At 34.5% G+C, this 20,247-nt stretch overlaps 1 protein-coding gene across 3 annotated transcripts; it reads right to left on the bottom strand.

Annotated features, from left to right (window-relative positions):
• Nucleotides 1-1,665: 1,665 nt before the first annotated feature.
• On the bottom strand, nt 1,666-19,549 carry LOC111877507 (MLO-like protein 2). Of its 3 annotated transcripts, XM_042895776.2 has the most exons (16): nt 19,422-19,549; nt 19,174-19,337; nt 18,943-19,000; nt 18,220-18,476; nt 17,980-18,096; nt 6,479-6,539; nt 4,272-4,360; nt 4,112-4,186; nt 3,948-4,036; nt 3,592-3,641; nt 3,029-3,069; nt 2,740-2,913; nt 2,616-2,651; nt 2,335-2,402; nt 2,120-2,180; nt 1,666-2,003 (listed from the first exon to the last, which is right to left on the bottom strand). In XM_042895776.2, the coding sequence occupies exons 2-16, from the start codon at nt 19,300-19,302 to the stop codon at nt 1,749-1,751; spliced, it is 1,560 nt and encodes a 519-aa protein (XP_042751710.2). In that variant the 5' UTR covers nt 19,303-19,337; nt 19,422-19,549; the 3' UTR covers nt 1,666-1,748. The 3 variants fall into 3 exon arrangements, with proteins under 3 accessions (XP_042751710.2, XP_023729798.2, XP_042751711.2); XM_023874030.3 differs by lacking the exon at nt 19,422-19,549 and having other exon boundaries at nt 18,220-18,266; nt 19,174-19,389; XM_042895777.2 differs by lacking the exons at nt 2,120-2,180; nt 2,335-2,402; nt 19,422-19,549 and having other exon boundaries at nt 19,174-19,386.
• Nucleotides 19,550-20,247: the final 698 nt, after the last annotated feature.

Below are 20,247 nucleotides of genomic sequence, written 5' to 3'. Positions count from 1 at the left end.
GTGCCTTATTATTTTCGAAAATCACAAAGGGTTTTAGGGTTTACATACATCTTGATTATTGTAGTGAATAATCAAACACTTCCTTGTTGACCAAGCACCAGAAATCGTGTGCCTCTAATAGTTTGTACCCAAACCCTATCTATAGAAGACTTGAAAGGAGCGAGGAGGGAGGAAGGAAACTTTCAAATCTAAGGCTCTTAGAATTAGTGTTCGAAATTATGAACCCCATAAATGGTTTATATAGGTGAGTAAGGAGTCTAGGATAAGGCAGATTTTCTTAAATAACCATTATCTCTTTTCTTGCTCCCTAAGGCTTCCAAGAAACCCTACGAACCTCCAAACCCCCCCCCCCCCCCCTCATGTGGGAAGGTTCTGGAATTCTTCAATGGTCAAGTTTTGAACTTTGTTACCTTTAGTCCTTATACTTTTAACTAATCCAAAAATTAATTTCTATTAATTTCTAATTAATTATTAGTTATATAATAATATTTCTAATAAATATATTATTCTCATAATATATCAAGAAATTATTTATTGGCGTTCTCCAACTGTCGAGGATTAGGGCATTAATCGAGAATTTAGGATTAATCGGCCTTGGCGGGATTAATCAGTCAACAAAAGTCAACAAAAGTCAAAAAAATCGAAAAGGTCAAAAAAAATTTAAAAATTCAAAAAAAACCAACTTTCTTTTTTTACTCCAAAATTTTTAAAATTTTAAAATTTCAAATATTATACCAAAATGTTCATATTTTCGTATTTCCAAATTTCCAAATTACAATTTTTCTTATTTTCTAATTTTGAAGTACTTGTTTTTTTAAGATATATTAATATTTAATTAATTTTAATATTTTATTAATAATCTATGGTCCCTGATTAATCCTCGATTAATCTCTGTCAATACCGATTAATCCCTTAACACCAGTCAACCCGTCGAACTACCGTCAAATGATTTTTACAACTTTGCTATTTATTAATCTTATAATAAACAAATAAATTAACCTTTCTCTCCAAAAAGTCACTCTGTTAATTATTAGGTTGGAGGGCAACCCAGCAAGACTTTGCTTTTAATTCAAGTATATATCAATTTAGTTATTGGCTTAAACACCTAATCCAGTAATATATATATATATATATATATATATATATATATATATATATATATATATATATATGTGGAGAGAGAGAGAGAGAGAGAGAGAGACATCAACATTTTACAACGAGCCTTGGTAAGTATCAGAGAATTTTGCCTTAAATTTAGGAGTTTTGAAATCAGAAAGAAGATAGACATTCTTGAAAAGGTTTGTCATCTATTATCATATTCATTATACCTAGTACTTTACATATATAAATATTAGTATTATATGAAATTTAAATTAATGAAAACTGAAAACAAAAAAAAACAAAAACAAAGAAAAAAACAAAAAAAAAATGACAAATAGATATAATTTATCTAAAAAATATCACAAAATGACATGTGTCAAACCTTGTGAGAAAGTGACATGTAGCAAAAAAGATCTTGATTTATTAGAGTAGATATATGAAACTATTATGTTAAATTATAACTAAATAATTAGTATGTTTTCTTGATTGTGTAAAATAAATTAACATATTGTTATTTTCTTATTTAAAATATACAATATCATAATTATATTATCAACAATACTCATCGTACATACTGATATTTAGCGTAATGCATTAAAAATGAATCAATAATGCTAGATTACTTCTTACTAGACTTTAAATCATACTTAATCTACTTCCTGGATCTCTTTGACAATCTCACTAGTTCCCTCGATGCCACGAGGGGCGATCTTAGAGAGTGTCGATGTTTGCTGTTGTGGAATAATCTCAGTGGAGTTCATTTGAGTAACTATGTGTGGGATTGGACTATCATGAGGTGTTTGGGATTGTCTTCTTCTATTCTGTTTCACCTCCTGGTGCCATTGCTTAATCATTTCCCTCGTTTGATCTTGTAGCACTGCACTTTTAAACCTTGAACCCATCTGTGAATTAGAATTATTATTCTACCGATCAATTGGAATTTTATCATATATTAGCTACTAAGTAAAAAGGTATAAACAAAAACTTTATTCAATGGTTACTAAAATAGGATAAGAACCTGAGTCACAAGAGCATAAAGGGGAAGAGTAATGTAGCTACAAATAACTTGAACAATCACCCTAGAGACAACAATGTCAAAAACATATTTTAGTTTTGGTGCAATATTGGATTTGTTTAAACTTTGGTGGCAAAATCTCACACTCTTAAATTTTGAAGACCAAAGTGGTTAGATATAATTCTTGAGGGTAGTGAATGGTACTTTGTGTAACTTACGCTAACAAAATCCTTGCGACTACTATAGATTTTGTTTCATGGAAGCATGAGTCTATCCCATACTGTAACTGCAAAGTGATGATACAAGTGTAAAATTATATAACAATAACAACAAGGAGTTATTATATAATCTTTAGACCATAGTTATTTAGACTAAACAAAAAATAGTTGTATGTTATATATAATATAACTTCTTTACAAGTTACAACACATATCATATGTATGTTGTTAAGATTGTATTCTGTGTGTTATCATTTAAAGTTCATGGAAAACAAATTTACCGTAACCCATATGATAAAAGCAACCTCAAATGCATTCTGCAATATAGATTTATAGGAAACATATATATAATGAGATCAAACTTGTAATAATCATGATTATTGATACAAGAGATTAAATTATTACCATAAAGAGTGTGTAGTGCAAGAGAGTTAGGACAAATTGAGGTTTACTAAACCAGAAGAGATTGTCATTAGGTGTAACCAAAGGGGCTCCTATGATCACTTTGTTTTGCTCCTTTAACTGTAACGCCATTCTTGCCACGATCACTTGTAATTTGGTTCCAACGACCAAAACTATCTATCATGTTAAAAAAAAAACCATAAAGACTGATCATTAATTAGTTTGGATAAAAAAGAAATCAAATAAGGAAACAATAGACTCTAAGATGGGTGGTGCATAAGGTAAAACTTACAATGAGTGGAAGGAAAGATACCCATAGATACATATGCCAACCTAATTTGCATGTTCGTATAGTATTATTAGTTTCGTGAATTAGAGTTCTAATGAGACTAATTATGATTGAGAAGGTGTTTAGCTAAGCTTATTAAAAATGATAATCATTTTTTAACTTATAGCTTATTAGCTTATAATGGTGTCGAAACAGAGTTTAAAAAAAATGTTTGGATTAGTTTATCCGATGTCAAAACATTATAAGTTGATAAGTTTTTTTTTAGTGTTTGGCAAAATGACCAAAAAAATGTTTCCTAGAGATGTTGGACGGCTATAAGTTATAAAGAGTTTTGATAAATTATGTGTTAGTAACTTATCAAAAATGACTTATCTCTGGTTCCATACCATTATAAACTGTTATTGAAAAACAGCCTATCTAAAGATTCATTTTAACTTTTACTGATATGGAACCGATAATAAATTAAAAAAAAAAAAAAAAAAAAAAAAAAAAAAAAAAAAAAAAGTCATTTTTTTAAGCTTTAGCCAAACACCCTATAAAAAAATATGTTAGAGGTTTATGCGTACCATGAACGTCGATTAACATGAATATCACGAGCAAAAACCGCATGAGAGGACTGTCAAGATGATGAAAAAGTTAATTATGTTAAAAGAAAAACAATAATTATGCACTTTTTCATTTTCTTTAAACTTAAATGCATAGCATTTTTCTTGAAAGTCAATAAAAATAGTCATAAAGAAAGAAAGTGATACGTATGAAAATTACTGCAGTTTAGAATTAATGAGTTAAATACATATTTGAAAAGTAGTGAATTTCAATTTTTCAATACTCGAAGGACTTTGATGTGATTTACAAAGTATATGGAATAGGGGTTTGTTATGCAAGTCAGATAAATTGTAGGGATTATTATTGCACAACTTACCTTATGCCAACTACAAGTTTAAAGTCATCTTCCAATGAACGTTGTATGTACTTGAGGAAGTCGAAAGAGCTGCTTCTTGATAAATGAGCCTACCATTTGTATATTTAAATAAATAAATCTCGATCTTTTATATATAAAAAGGTGGTATCTATACACATACTCACCGAAATAAATCCATGACGCAAAGTGAAATAGTCAACTTTAGCTACCGAATGAAAGAATTGCCGAAAGAAACATTTCTGTTTCAATGTATGCAAAACGTTTATCATTAATAATCTTGAAACATGACATACTTTAGATATGCCATAATTTGGTTAAACTTACAATCCATAATAGAATTGGTGTGTCAATTGGATCATTCATATGCCTTTGTCCAAATGTCGTTTGTCTAGTAAATCTAAACCGGTGAGGATCTATGTCAAAATTAAACATGACATGTAGTTACTCTTCGATGACATACATTAATAATTACGGAGAAAATGACAAAAATAGTCATTTACACTAATTACATTACAAAAATAACCAAAAAAAACCGAAATTGCAAAAATAACCATGAATTTCGCAGATGGAATAGTCCCATCTGTGAAATGGGCTTTCCATCTACGAATGTACAAGTAGCTAAAGCACAACTATGCTTTAGCTGCTTGTACATTCGCAGGTGGTTTTTTTTTTTCTCTATATATATTGAAATTGTAGGGTAAAATCACAGATGGAATAGCCCCATCTGCGATTTACTCTGATTCCATCTGTGAAATTGCGGTTAGTTTTTAATTTTTTAATTTTATTTTTTTTTAATTTTTAAGTTTAACTATGAAATCAATTGGTTTGACTACGAAATAATGTTGCCGAACAAAAAGTTAAAGTTATGAATATGCGTGTGGTAGATAAAACTAAAAAGAAAAAAAAATTCAAGTCAAAAAAATGAAAAAAAGCATGTTTACGGGCATTATGTTGATGTTAGTGATGTACGTTTAGATATAACCGAGCTACAAACCAATTGATTTCATAGTTCAACTTAAAAAAAAAAAAAAAAAAAAAAAAAAAAAAAAAAAAAAAAAAAAAAAAAAACAATTAAATAAATTTAAAAAATTAAAAAATTAACCGCAATTTCACAGATGGAATCAGAGTAAATCGCAGATGGGGCTATTCCATCTGCGATTTTACCCTACAATTTCAATATATATAGAGAAAAAAAATAAAAAAAAAATAATAAATAAACCACCTGCGAATGTACAAGCAGATGGAAAGCCCATTTCACAGATGGGACTATTCCATCTGCGAAATTCATGGTTATTTTTGCAACTTCGGTTTTTTTTTGCTATTTTTGTAATGTAATTAGTGTAAATGGCTATTTTTGTCATTTTCTCATAATTATGCAACTCATTTTTGTTTAGGATTCAAAATTATTATATTTTCATATAAGATAAAAAGGACACACTAATTACTAAAGTGACACTGACATGATCCCAATGGATAATTTTGATAACAATTTTAAAAATATTAAAAAAACACATCAAACTACTACAAATATATTATGTATCAAACATTCATACAAATGTGTGTATGCAAGGGAGAGAGTGAGAGACCCAGGTCCACCTCAAAATTCTCAAAAAAAGAAAATTAGCATATATATATATATATATATATATATATATATATATATATATATATATATATTCAAATGTTTCTCTCATCTATTGTATGTTATATGCACTAATAAAAATTAAGTAAAAATTAAATACACATTAAATGATATCCATACTTATGATTCTTTTTTATGGAAACTAATTAAATTCTTCATTAATGTCAACAATAATATTTTTTCAGAATTAATTCATATCTAGAATAAAGAGAGTGTATTCTTGTAGAATGAGAATGTATTCTAGTAGAATACAGTCTCGTTCTTCATATTCGATGCAAATTTATTGTATTTTAAGTGTCTGATTCCTGAAACAAAAAACGAACCATACATAAAAACCTAGATGCGAATTCATTCTGAAAGAATGTTATTGCTAACATTAATGAAGAATATATTTAGTTTCCATAAAAAGAGAATTATCATTATGGATATAATTTAATATACACTCAATTATGGAAATCATTTAATATATTTCTTTATTTAATTAAATAATTATCTAATTTACTAAATTCCTATTGGTGCATTAGCACACAATAAATATGAGAAACACATTAACCTAGCCCTCTATTATGTGCGTGTAGGATTGATTCTGAACCAATCATTTTAGTTATTTTAAGAAAGTAATTAATGCATATTAAATGTTGAAGATTTAATTAATACCCATTATATCTTCAACATGCAATATACATTAATTATTTTCTTAAAATAACTAAAATGATTGGTCTGGAATCAATTCTATATGCACACAATAAATACTTAGAACAAAATAACCTAACCTTATATATATATATATATATATATATATATATATATATATATATATATATATATATATATATATATATATATATATGGCTTTGCCCTTATGTATATATATGCATGTATAAAATACCATTAGCCACCAAATATTCAGTTGTTTGAGTTTCTTTTTCCCAAGCTTTCCAACTCCTCATCTGTATAAAAAGTTTTTAGAGAATATAAATAACAACTTTAGGGCAAAGCTCAAGGAGCTAATCGCAAATTTAGTATCGCAAGTGTTTCAACATTGGTACTATCACTTCATAATATTAAATATGACAAAACTTCATAAATGGTATCTATGGTATCCTCAAATCTAAAGTTTAGTCTGGTATCCTGAAATCTAAAGTTTAGTCCTTAAGTTTAAAAAATCTTATATACAGATGGTCCATCTAGTTTAAAAACATTTAATAAATAGTTCATTACCTACCTAAAAAGACTTTTATACCCTTTTCATTTCTTTTTATTATTAGTTTGAATTAAAATTATTAAAGAAAACAAAAACAAAATAATTAATCTCTCTCTCTCTCTCTCTCTCTCTCTCTCTCTCTCTCTTCACTTCAATGGCCACCACCTACATCTCTAGTAACAGGAGAAGCTCTTTTTATCCATCTTGATTAATCCTCCAGATTCTACTATGGCTAACTAAAAACAACTACATATAGCTATTTTATGCAAAATTTACCCAAAACAACTTCCATAATCACTTATCTCACGAAACCCATTTCATATTACCCATAATCGCCTCTTCCTCACTATCTTATAAACAAATCACTAGTTACTCTTTAGAAAGTTGCATATATTTCATTTTGTTCTACTACTGATATTGTTGCTCTGTGAGTGGTGTGCATCCACACTTTCAAAACAGTCTGTCTAACACTTAACTGCATCCATATGTTTTCAAATCTAACATCCATTTTTATCTAGTTGATGTGAATAGATCTAGGACCTGGCAGATTTGGTAGTTTGGCGAATGGAAATGGATTTCAATCTAGGAATCAAAGTAGTACCGTAATACCTGATAAAAAAAGGCCCTAGATACTTGCTCCTGGTTCAACATTACAGTTTCGATCTATAATATCGTCAATAATGTGAATGCGTACCAGAATCTTCTCAACTTTAGAGTTTATAGGTGTATAACTTTAGAATCTTCTCAATAACCCCGGACTTTTGAAGATTTCAAATGCAAAAAATGAAGTCATGGAACAAACCATGTTGATTTCTTCTAAAAACCCACCATGATTTGTACATTTGTGTTCATGTGTGTGTTGGTGACTGTGTGCGAAACCTTCAACTCCCCTTCACATTCATCTGTTCTAAAAAATGCAACTAGAACCCAACATTATTATTCTATTTTCTTCTTCAATTTTAAACTATAACATAGTACATACACAAAAACCCTCATCTACATGGGTCTGTTCAACCGGGAAACAGCGACACACACCCACGCACACATTCAATGTCTGTCGATCACAAGTAAAGGGGATGAGCATAAGAGATCCTAAGAGACATTAGATACAATAGGTTTGTAAAGAGAATAAGAAAATACGAGAAAGAAAGGGTGTGACTGAAAGAGAGATGAGTAAATTACACGAATGGTCCCTATGGTTTAAGTTAATCTGCGATTTTGGTCCCTAATTTATCTTTTTAACTCGGAAGGTCCCTACTGTTTGTTTTTGTTACACGCTTGGTCCATGTCTTACCTAAAAAAACTATTATTCACTTGGTTTTTTAAAATATTTAAATAAACACACCCTAACCCTAACCCCCCTCACCATACCTTATTTATCCCACAATTTTTTCCTATTTAAATAATAGTCTTTTTTAGGTAAGATATGACCAATCGCGTAACAAAAAGAAATAGTAGGGGCCAAGCGCGTAATAAAAACAAACAGTAAGGACTTTTCGAGTTAAAAAATAAGTTAGGGACCAAGCGCGCAAATTACTCCAAACCATAGGGACCATTCGTGTAATTTAGTCAAGAGAGATCAAGAAGGGGAGCGTGTAGCAGTGGTAGCTGGAGGAGTGTGACAGTGATGTGGTGGTGTTATTGTGGTAATGGGGCAGCACAAGGAACCGAAGGTTTGATATGTCTTGTGACATCCACAATTTCACGGCCAGAAAAGACCGATTTCATTTATGCTTTTTAAAATAAAATCAGAGTAATCATTTCATTAAAAGTGTTGCGGAATTTGTTCCCAAAGTCAAACATGATAAAAATTTATCAAAACCTTGCTTTAAGAAATATATATTTTTATTTCATAACAAAACCTCGAGATGTCATGTTTAGATACAGATCAAAAGCATAAACAAGACATTATAAGCCTTACAACAGTTATTTATAACTAATGGCCTATAATCCAAAATCACTCATCATCATCATCCGACTATGCTCGGGGTCCACTACCTGTAATCATAAAAAGCTGAGTGGGTCAGGCTTGGAAGCCTGGTGAGCATATAGGGTTTTCAACCCACAATACATAAATTTATTATGTTTAAACATCAATCAGTCAACCAAATTATCCCAATTACCCATTCTCGTTATCCTCACGTTACATCCCTAAAACAACTATCACAAGGAACCTAGCCTAAGGATTTTCATTAGGGGTGACAACATTGCTTTCCTCAACAATTTATGTCAAAGGGTGACAACATTGCTTTCTTAGCAATTTGTGTCAAAGGGTGACAACATTGCTTTCTCAGCAATTTATGTCAAATAAAACAAACACTGGGGTGACAACATTGTTTTCCTTCAACAATTTATGTCAAATAGGCACGAAGTCACATTGTCGCCAAGATTTATTTAATCGGCACGACGTCACATCGTCACCAAGATTTACTCAACAGGAACTAACAACATCGATCCCCACATACTAACTTTATACAGTGATCTTACTAGATCTAGCATAAAGAATCGATATGAACAACTAACTAACTAAACTGCTTTAGAAATCCTCTAGCAGCAAACAAGGATCGATAAAGATATTGAATGAATGGACTAAGTTTAGCTACGAACCATTGTTCGTAAAAGAAAGAACCACAAGACAATTAAGTCAGGGGTAGTTATCAATGCCTAGGCTGTGGTCTGAATATCGTGAGGTATATAACCCCCAGACGCACCGTATCCAGCATCGAACTTTGCCTAGGCTGTGGTCTGAATATCATGAGGTATATAACCCCCAGACGCACCCTATCCGGCAATGGAAACACTAACTAATGCCTAGGTTGTGGTCTGAATATCGTGAGGTATATAACCCCCAGACTCACCCCTATCCGGCATCGGAAATGAAAACACTTACTAATGCCTAGGCTGTGGTCTGAACCCCCAGACTCACCCCTATCCGGCATCGGAAAGGAAAACACTGACTCATGAAGCTTGTCCGATCACTTCACAAAAGAAACGAAGACTCCAAATCTCTTCAAAATAAAATCATAGGGAAAATACTAATAAAGTACTCCCGTACGCTCCCGTACCCCGACACGTAATAGTGTCAAAAAGAAGAATTAACGGATGAACACATAGTTCAAAAACACCTAAGGAACATATAGTTCAAGAACACTTTATGAACATATAGTTCAAACATATGTACCGATTACGAGTCTACTAACGTTCCACAGGACTATCTAAAATAGTCTGTGGCCGTTGTCTATACTCTGTTAGATGACTAGATCATCTTAAACATGGATACCTCTCATCACTTTATTTTATCACACACCAACTAACTACCCATGTTCTACCCAACATATTTATAGATAAAATATATATATACAGTTTAAAACTTGTATAGAATATCAACACAACAGTCACCTCAAATAAACAATTAACATATTTACACGTAACACGTATTTTAAGGTAAATACTTCATATCTATGTGTAAATTGAAAGTGAATATACACTCACTTGATTTGATGATAATCGGGCAGCAATTCGTTTCCTAAAACGATCGTTTTTAATAAAACCGGGAGTTTTATTAAGAAACCGGGCTCTGCGAAAGGTGGGGCTTCGAAACCGAAAAGATAAATTTTCCGGGCCTTCGGGCACTCCGGGACTTGTTCCGGGCGTTGGAAATGATCTCGGGGCATCGGGGGAAGCGAAAATGGCTAAAATATTGAAAAAGGGGTGAAAATGGCCATTTTCCAAAAGTAGCCGGAAGATCTCGCAAGCCCTCTATTTATAGGGTAATATCCGAAGTCGGCTTAGAAGAGGAGTCATCAGGCGAGACACGCGGCAGCAGGAGCTTCGGACAGGTATGCGAGGGTTCGGACACACGAAGGGCACGCGGCGCCTTTGGACTGGGCCAACGAGGCTCGGATGGTGAGTCATAAGCGAGGCGTCGGAAGATCATTGGACCGAGGGTGCGGTCCAATCAGCTAGCGACACGCTGTCGGATCACGTGGGCTGCATGCGAGGATCACGTGGCTACTATTCATGCGAGGGTGACTCAGCAGACTTCGGTGACTCAGCAGGACACGTGTCACATGCGAGGCGAGGGTGACGTGGCAAAGTGTGACTATGCGAAATTTCTCGGTTGTCGCGCCAAAACTTCTAAAATCCATAACTTTCGCATACGAGCTCCGTTTTTGACATTCTTTATATACACGCGTAGCTAAAATTATGATCTACAACTTCCGTTTAGACTTCGTCGGCTAATTTTGAATTTAAATTTTATATTATTATTTTTAACAGACCGGGACAGGAAATCCGTTAAAAATTCCTAACTTCTTCATCCGACGTCCTTTTCGTCAGACTTTTTAGCTCCTAATGACGAGACCTTCAATTCTCATTTAGGTTGTGTCGGCTAAAAATCGCTCGATCTAAAATTTGAGTTTTTAGCTGTCTACTGCTACGCTGAAACTTCGAAAAATCATAACTTCCTCATACGAAGTCAGATTTGGGCGTTCTTTTTATCGAACTTCTCGGTTTAATGAATACTACGACTTTCGTTTAGATTACTAAGGCTAAAAAGTAGTTTATCAAAAACTCACTTTGTAAGACATTCAGCACCGTGCCGGTTTTGTCGCGAAACTTCGACAGGTCATAACTTCTTCGTTATAACTCGGATTTCGGCATTCCTTATATCCCCGAAATCCTTGTTTCGATCACTACAACTTTATGTAAAGATATCGGGCTTATCTCACACTTTAATTTTGACGCTTATTTTTATTTTTAATTAATTAAACCCTAATAATTAAGCATAAAACACATAATTCACATAAAATTCACATAATTCCTTTTCATTTCTTCCAAATGAGTTACAAATGTTAACCTAGACATTATGTCAATATTAATGTCTAGCCTAGAAACACGGGCGTTACAACTCTCTCCCCCTTAGGATGATTCCGTCCCCGGAATCACACAACGACAAACAACTACGGGTAGCGACTCACTATGTCACTCTCCGTTTCCCAGGTGAGATTTGGCCCATTTATAAGTTTCCAACGTACAAGCACTAAATCGACTATCTTACGCTACAACTTCTTAGTCTTACGGTTAACGATTGCCTCAGGTTCCCCAATTAACCTCTTGTTCTCGTCCAACCTTAATTTAGAAATGGGAATTATGTCGGGCACACCTCCCATGAACTTTTTCAAATAACACACATGAAAGGTGTTATGAATACTCTCTAGTTCTTCCGGTAATTCTAGCTTGTAAGCTTGATTCCGGATTATTTGAAGAACTTTAAATGGTGCAATAAACCTTGGACTCAACTTTCCCCTTCTACCAAATCTTATAAGTCCCTTCCACGAGGAGACTTTAAGTGAAACCGAATCTCCAACTTCGAATGATATCGGTTGTATTTTCTTGTCAGCATAGCTCTTTTGAGCAGCTAACATTTTTTTTATCACTTACAACTTTTCAGCAATCTAATGGACTATTCCAAGTCCCATAAACTGCTTTTCCTTAGTTTCCAGCCAACATGATGGCATCCGACACTTTTTCCCATGCAAAGTGTGATAAGGTACCATCTTGACACTTGACTGGAAACTATTATTATAGGTGAATTCTACTAAAGGTAAGTGTTCATCCCAGTTACCTTGAAATTCTAGGGTACATGCTCTCAGCATATCCTCCAACGTTTGAATCATCCATTCGCTCTGACCATCGGTTTGTAGATGGTAAGCTGTATTCAAACACAACTTGGTACCCAATTCCTCTTGTAGACTCCTCCAAAACCTTGAGGTAACACGGCTATCACGATCGGACACAATCGTTAACGGAACATCGTGAAGCCTCACAATTTCCTTCACGTAAGAATTCGCAAGTTTATCCATAGACCATTTCTCTTTGGCCGCTATGAAATGCGCACTCTTAGTGAAGCGATCAACGACTACCCAAATCATGTCGTGACCGTTCCTTGTTCTGGGCAGTTTAGTCACAAAATCCATGGTGACGTCTTCTTATTTACCCATGGGTACGGGTAAAGGTTCTAAACTCCCATACGGTTTCTGATGTTGTGCCTTAACCCTAGCACAAGTTACACACTCGGCCACATACCTAGCAACATCGAGCTTCATCGTGGGCCACTAGTAATAGGTTTTTGGATCCCTATACATTTTTGTACTGCCGGGATGAATCGAGTACATGGTCTTGTGAGCTTCTTCCATCAGAAGATCTCTTACTCCTCCCGTCTTAGGTACCCAAATCCTATCTTGGAATACCTTCAACCCTTGGTTGTTTGTACCGAACACTAACGTTTTGCCCAAACATTCTTCCTTTCGGTCATTTTTCTCCAAAGCTTCCTCTTGAGCTTTCTTTATACTTTCCACAATTATCGAGACAACTTCAAATCTCAAAGCTCTTGGCCTTTTCTTTTCAAGGTTTACCTTCCGACTGAGAGTATCAGCAACAACATTTTCTTTACCAGGGTGGTAAAGTATCTCACAGTCGTAGTCCTTGAGTAACTCTAGCCAGCGTCGTTGCCTCAGTGCATACGCTATCACTTCATCCCTTTGGGTCAGAATACAACTTAACCCAACTTCTTTAACAACGAACGTGATACTTCTATTGATCGCTTTGATCAGCCTTCACTTTAATTCGGCTTAAGTCAGCTGCTACATCGAACTTGGTTCTTTGAACCACATAACCAACTCATCGTAGTCGGACTCAATTCGATATGACCACTAGGGTCGGAATAACAATCATCTTCTTAGTCATTACCGAAACGATGGTAACAACAGATTAGAACAAGACGGAATCAAATAATAGCTTCTTGGTAACCTTGTGACTTTCCCTGATCCAAGTGCGAGTCCTGTGCTTCCAGTAGTATAGATCTCTACTACTATTCACACCTACTCATACTCGTCCCAAGTACTGTCTCGCAGACCCCAAGTCCTAAAATCACAAAACAATTTAACACATGAAAATGTGTCCAATTAATCATAAAATTTTCCTAGACTCTACTAGGACTTCTTTCATCTGTTCACCTAACATCGTACGTACCATTGCCTGCACTCCAGTCATTGTGATTGGCTCAGGCTGTGGATTATCACTTTCGAACCCACTTTGAGTACTCGGCATTTCGATCTATACACCAATCGTAGGTGAATTTAGATCCTCATTTTTGTTAGATGTTAAGTCTTCGAAATGTTTATATGTTAGTTCCAATACCGTAGTCATACGTTTAGAATCCTACACACATAAGGTTTCCAGATCCGGTCGGCAACAGACCATAGATCCGTACAAATAATGGCACACATGGCAAACACATAGCATTTAGCACATAAGGGCATTTTAGGCATCTTCCCTAAAATAAACTAGTGCTCGTGTCTAAAATATGGTAGACACTCATCTCACAATCATCACTTAGCATTCTAAGTTTAAGTCTACAAATTCTACAATTTCTTAGTTCGCTTAAACTAATGCTCTGATACCAACTGTGACATCCCCAATTTCACGGCCAGAAAAGACCGATTTCGTTTATGCTTTTTAAAATAAAATCAGAGTAATCATTTCATTAAAAGTGTTGCGGAATTTGTTCCCAAAGTCAAACATGATAAAAATTTATCAAAACCTTGCTTTAAGAAATATATATTTTTATTTCATAACAAAACCTCGGGATGTCATGTTCAGATACAGATCAAAAGCATAAACAAGACATTATAAGCCTTACAACAGTTATTTATAACTAATGGCCTATAATCCAAAATCACTCATCATCATCATCCGACTATGCTCGGGGTCCACTACCTGTAATCATAAAAAGCTGAGTGGGTCAGGCTTGGAAGCCTGGTGAGCATATAGGGTTTTCAACCCACAATACATAAATTTATTATGTTTAAACATCAATCAGTCAACCAAATTATCCCAATTACCCATTCCCGTTATCCTCACGTTACATCCCTAAAACAACTATCACAAGGAACCTAGCCTAAGGATTTTCATTAGGGGTGACAACATTGCTTTCCTCAACAATTTATGTGAAAGGGTGACAACATTGCTTTCTTAGCAATTTATGTCAAAGGGTAACAACATTGCTTTCTCAGCAATTTATGTCAAATAAAACAAACACTGAGGTGACAACATTGTTTTCCTTCAACAATTTATGTCAAATAGGCACGAAGTCACATTGTCGCCAAGATTCATTTAATCGGCACGACGTCACATCGTCACCAAGATTTACTCAACATGAACTAACAACATCGATCCCCACATACTAACTTTATACAGTGATCTTACTAGATCTAGCCTAAAGAATCGATATAAACAACTAACTAACTAAACTGCTTTAGAAATCCTCTAGCAGCAAACAAGGATCGATAAAGATATTGAATGAATGGACTAAGTTTAACTACGAACCTTTGTTCGTAAAAGAAAGAACCACAAGACAATTAAGTCAAGGGTAGTTATCAATGCCTAGGCTGTGGTCTGAATATCGTGAGGTATATAACCCCCAGACGCACCGTATCCAGCATCGAACTTTGCCTAGGCTGTGGTCTGAATATCATGAGGTATATAACCCCCAAACGCACCCTATCCGGCAATGGAAACACTAACTAATGCCTAGGTTGTGGTCTGAATATCGTGAGGTATATAACCCCCAGACTCACCCCTATCCGGCATCGGAAATGAAAACACTAACTAATGCCTAGGCTGTGGTCTGAACCCCCAGACTCACCCCTATCCGGCATCGGAAAGGAAAACACTGACTCATGAAGCTCGTCCGATCACTTCACAAAAGAAACGAAGACTCCAAATCTCTTCAAAATAAAATCATAGGGAAAATACTAATAAAGTACTCCCGTACGCTCCCGTACCCCGACACGTAATAGTGTCAAAAAGAAGAATTAACGGATGAACACATAGTTCAAAAACACCTAAGGAACATATAGTTCAAGAACACTTTATGAACATATAGTTCAAACATATGTACCGATTACGAGTCTACTAATGTTCCACAGGACTATCTAAAATAGTCTGTGGCCGTTGTCTATACGCTGTTAGATGACTAGATCATCTTAAACATGGATACCTCTCATCACTTTATTTTATCACACACCAACTAACTACCCATGTTCTACCCAACATATTTATAGATAAAATATATATACAGTTTAAAACTTGTATAGAATATCAACACAACAGTCACCTCAAATAAACAATTAACATATTTACACGTAACACGTATTTTAAGGTAAATACTTCATATCTATGTGTAAATTGAAAGTGAATATACACTCACTTGATTTGATGATAATCGGGCAGCAATTCGTTTCCTAAAACGATCGTTTTTAATAAAACCGGGAGTTTTATTAAGAAACCGGGCTCTGCGAAAGGTGGGGCTTCGAAACCGAAAAGATAAATTTTCCGGGCCTTCGGGCACTCCGGGACTTGTTCCGGGCGTTGGAAATGATCTCGGGGCATCGGGGGAAGCGAAAATGGCTAAAATATTGAAAAGGGGGTGAAAATGGCCATTTTCCAAAAGTAGCCGGAAGATCTCGCAAGCCCTCTATTTATAGGGTAAGATCCGAAGTTGGCTTAGAAGAGGAGTCACCAGGCGAGACATGCGGCAGCAGGAGCTTCGGACAGGTATGCAAGGGTTCGGACACACGAAGGGCACACGGCGCCTTTGGGCTGGGCCAACGAGGCTCGGATGGTGAGTCAGAAGCGAGGCGTCGGAAGATCATTGGACCGAGGGTGCGGTCCAATCAGCAAGCGACACGCTGTCGGATCACGTGGGCTGCATGCGAGGATCACGTGGCTACTGTTCATGCGAGGGTGACTCAGCAGACTTCGGTGACTCAGCAGGACACGTGTCACATGCGAGGCGAGGGTGACGTGGCAAAGTGTGACTATGCGAAATTTCTCGGTTGTCGCGCCAAAACTTCTAAAATCCATAACTTTCGCATACGAGCTCCGTTTTTGACATTCTTTATATGCACGCGTAGCTAAAATTATGATCTACAACTTGCGTTTAGACTTCGTCGGCTAATTTTGAATTTAAATTTTATATTATTATTTTTAACAGACCGGGACAGGAAATCCGTTAAAAATTCCTAACTTCTTCATCCGACGTCCGTTTTCGTCAGACTTTTTAGCTCCTAATGACGAGACCTTCAATTCTCATTTAGGTTGTGTCGGCTAAAAATCGCTCGATCTAAAATTTGAGTTTTAGCTGTCTACTGCTACGCTGAAACTTCGAAAAATCATAACTTCCTCATACGAAGTCAGATTTGGGCGTTCTTTTTATCGAACTTCTCGGTTTAACGAATACTACGACTTTCGTTTAGATTACTAAGGCTAAAAAGTAGTTTATCAAAAACTCACTTTGTACGACATTCAGCACCGTGCCGGTTTTGTCGCGAAACTTCGACAGGTCATAACTTCTTCGTTATAACTCGGATTTCGGCATTCCTTATATCCCCGAAATCCTTGTTTCGATCACTACAACTTTATGTAAAGATATCGGGCTTATCTCACACTTTAATTTTGACGCTTATTTTTATTTTTAATTAATTAAACCCTAATAATTAAGCATAAAACACATAATTCACATAAAATTCACATAATTCCTTTTCATTTCTTCCAAATGAGTTACAAAGGTTAACCTAGACATTATGTCAATATTAATGCCTAGCCTAGAAACACGGACGTTACATGTCTTTCTCTCTCTGGGTCTTCAACTAGTTGCTTCGGTCAATACAAATTCATATATATATATATATATATATATATATATATATATATATATATATATATATATATATATATATATATATATATATATATATATATATATATATATATATATATAGAGAGAGAGAGAGAGAGAGAAAGAAAGAGAGAGAGAGAGAGAGGGGGGGGGGGGGGGTGGGGTGGGCCCAATGGATTGTTTACTTTGTTTTCCATTTAAAAAAAATAGAATTAGATAAAAGGAATTTTAAAAATAAATAGAAAGGACATATAAGTCGCTTTATGTGGGTGAGGGACTATTTGTTAAAAGTTTTGAAACTATCGGGACCATCTATTAGGTTTTTTAAACTTGCGGGCCAAACTTCAGATTTCGAGATACCACAAGGACCATTTATGAAGTTTGGTCTATTAACATATTTAGTACCTATACTTTTAAAAAATGAATAAACATATAGAAAGAATACCTTGGCTCTGCCCAGTGCCATGGTTGCAACACTATACACTATTTGCATGATAGTCAAAGCACATATGAATGTGTTCAATTGGTTTATTGCCTCTTGTGATATAAATGATATCATCCCCTATGTCAAAATAGCATTTTTAGAACATGTTACACGAAAAAAGTATCTAACACATGTTTTATAAAATATTACATCATAAATAGTTAGTCAAATGAATTTGGTTATCTTATATGATTAAATTACCTTTGAAGCACAATAATCTGACGAGTTAAAAGTTGTAGTAGTTGAAGCTGGTGAGATCATATCTTCAAAGGTTAGTGGTTCAGATGTGGGAGGAGAAGCATAATAAAATTCATATGCTTGGATTGTTTTTGTTGTTTCTTGAGGGATTTTGTCACAAGGAAGCATGGAATATGCTACTTTGTTTGATATGCAAATTTTGGAGATTCCTCTTTGAGTGACTACCAGTAATAGTGACATCAATCCGAGGAGCGTCAAAACTACACCATGTACAAACACATGTTTGCTTTCGTAAATATGTTACAATTTTCAAATTAATATTTACATAGCCCTCATACATATATCACAGATTCACACTGAGGATGATATATTCATGGTGTGAAAGTTCCAATTCCATTTGATTAATGCCTCACGTGATACTCTAGAGGTATAGAGTCCCTACCCTTTTTCTAACCCGAATTAATTTTTGGGTTACAACAATTGACATATAACAACTTGATCATCTAACAACATTATTAGCATAGTTTAATGGAAGAGGACCATTCAATTGATTAAAATCAAACACCGTGGATGTTCAATGGATGGATATGTAGTTCAATGGTCACCAAAGTTTTCAATAATCCACGAATAAATGTCATTAGCTACGCTTGTATATAAAAGACGATTTTTTTTTTAAATATGTTCCACTAGGAAGAAAGAAAAATACGATCGAGATAGTATATTTACCTTCCTTGAGCTTCTCCACTGCCTCATATAAGGCAGTTTTCCTACGTTCCTTAAGCCACTGCATGACCATACAAAAACGGTCAACATACAAGTCAACAATTTAACGTTCATTTTACATTATTATAATTAAATAAATAAATAAATAAATAAGTAACAAGATCGAAGACCAATTCTTTTAAGCAAGAATTGTCGGTGAATATGTAAACTTAAAAAGATAGAATAGATTCTAACCAGTGAGGTGGTACGGAATAAACGTTCGATCACAAGTCCAAGAAAGATGAACACAAAGCAAACTGTCGCTAATGCCCAAGTCGGTGTCTTTTCAAGTGGGTGGTTTGAAGCTGCTCCTTCGACCACCATTTTTGCCGGAAAACAGGAAGGTGGAAGATGACTTTCTGAAACATCATGAAAAGAATGAATTTATGGAGGAGTAGCAAGAGAAAAGAAAGACACGTTCAAACTTCAAAGTCGGAGTCAACCTGTCAATTTGTGTTTAATACTTGTGGGGATTTTATCAATTAGGGTGATATCGAAGCCTTTGAAATTACAGGTTGAGATATCGTAAACAGATGGGAAAATTCGAACTTTTATTTAGTTTCGTATTGACTACGACAAAAGTAATATTCGGTTTTATTAATAGTACATCACCTTGCATTCATATGATATGATACACAACATATACAATTTGACATGATGTTACATTTCACAGTGTCAAAACCAATTATTCAACTAAGTAATGAGCACATACAATTTTTTGTTTGTATAAACAATCGAAAAACATATTAATGAGCATCTTGTAATACTTTTCGACGTGTGAAATTGCAACTCCTCAATGAGCTGAAAAGTCCAACGACTTGGACAATGTGGGGACTTTTTCAAGAAGATAACATCAGTAAGTGTGGACCGATTTAAGTGTTATTTTTTTCTGAGAAATTTGTTAATTTATGATATGAATTATTATTATTATTATCATTTTTTTAACAGCATTTTATTAAAAAGTTGGCGCATTGCTAACAAAACCAACATAATTCTATTATTGGAATTCTTGAACTGAAATCATATAGCACAATGGGTTAGCGCGGTGTGGTTCGGTGCGGTTATTAATCAAAACGTTACTACTAACCGCAAATGCGGTTAATCCTTTTTCAAAACCGTTTGGTGCGGTTAGGCGGTTATTTTTGCGGTGCGTTTTTTTTTTTTTTTTTTTTTTTTTTTTTTTTTTTTGTATTGCGGTTATTAACCGCATAGATTTGGTGCAGTTATTTTATATGGTTTTTAACTATAGTTTAGAGCTCAAATGATTTT

The sequence above is a fragment of the Lactuca sativa genome, chromosome 6 (assembly GCF_002870075.4).
Source record: "Lactuca sativa cultivar Salinas chromosome 6, Lsat_Salinas_v11, whole genome shotgun sequence".
In the NCBI taxonomy this organism is placed as follows: Eukaryota; Viridiplantae; Streptophyta; class Magnoliopsida; order Asterales; family Asteraceae; genus Lactuca; species Lactuca sativa.
The sequence above is the reverse complement of the archived record's forward strand: the minus strand, read 5'-3'. Positions and strand labels throughout refer to the sequence as shown.

Bases quoted from the DNA above. Each gene is read 5' to 3' on its own strand.
- LOC111877507 (XM_042895776.2), bottom strand. From the start codon at position 19,302: ATGGTGGTCGAAGGAGCAGCTTCAAACCACCCACTTGAAAAGACACCG. The intron at 6,540-17,979 runs GTATTCTTTCTA...CTTTTTATACAG, and splicing joins TGGCACTGGGCAGAGCCAAG to ATGAGGAGTTGGAAAGCTTG. The intron at 2,914-3,028 runs GTAAGTTTTACC...TTAACATGATAG, and splicing joins TATCTTTCCTTCCACTCATT to ATAGTTTTGGTCGTTGGAAC.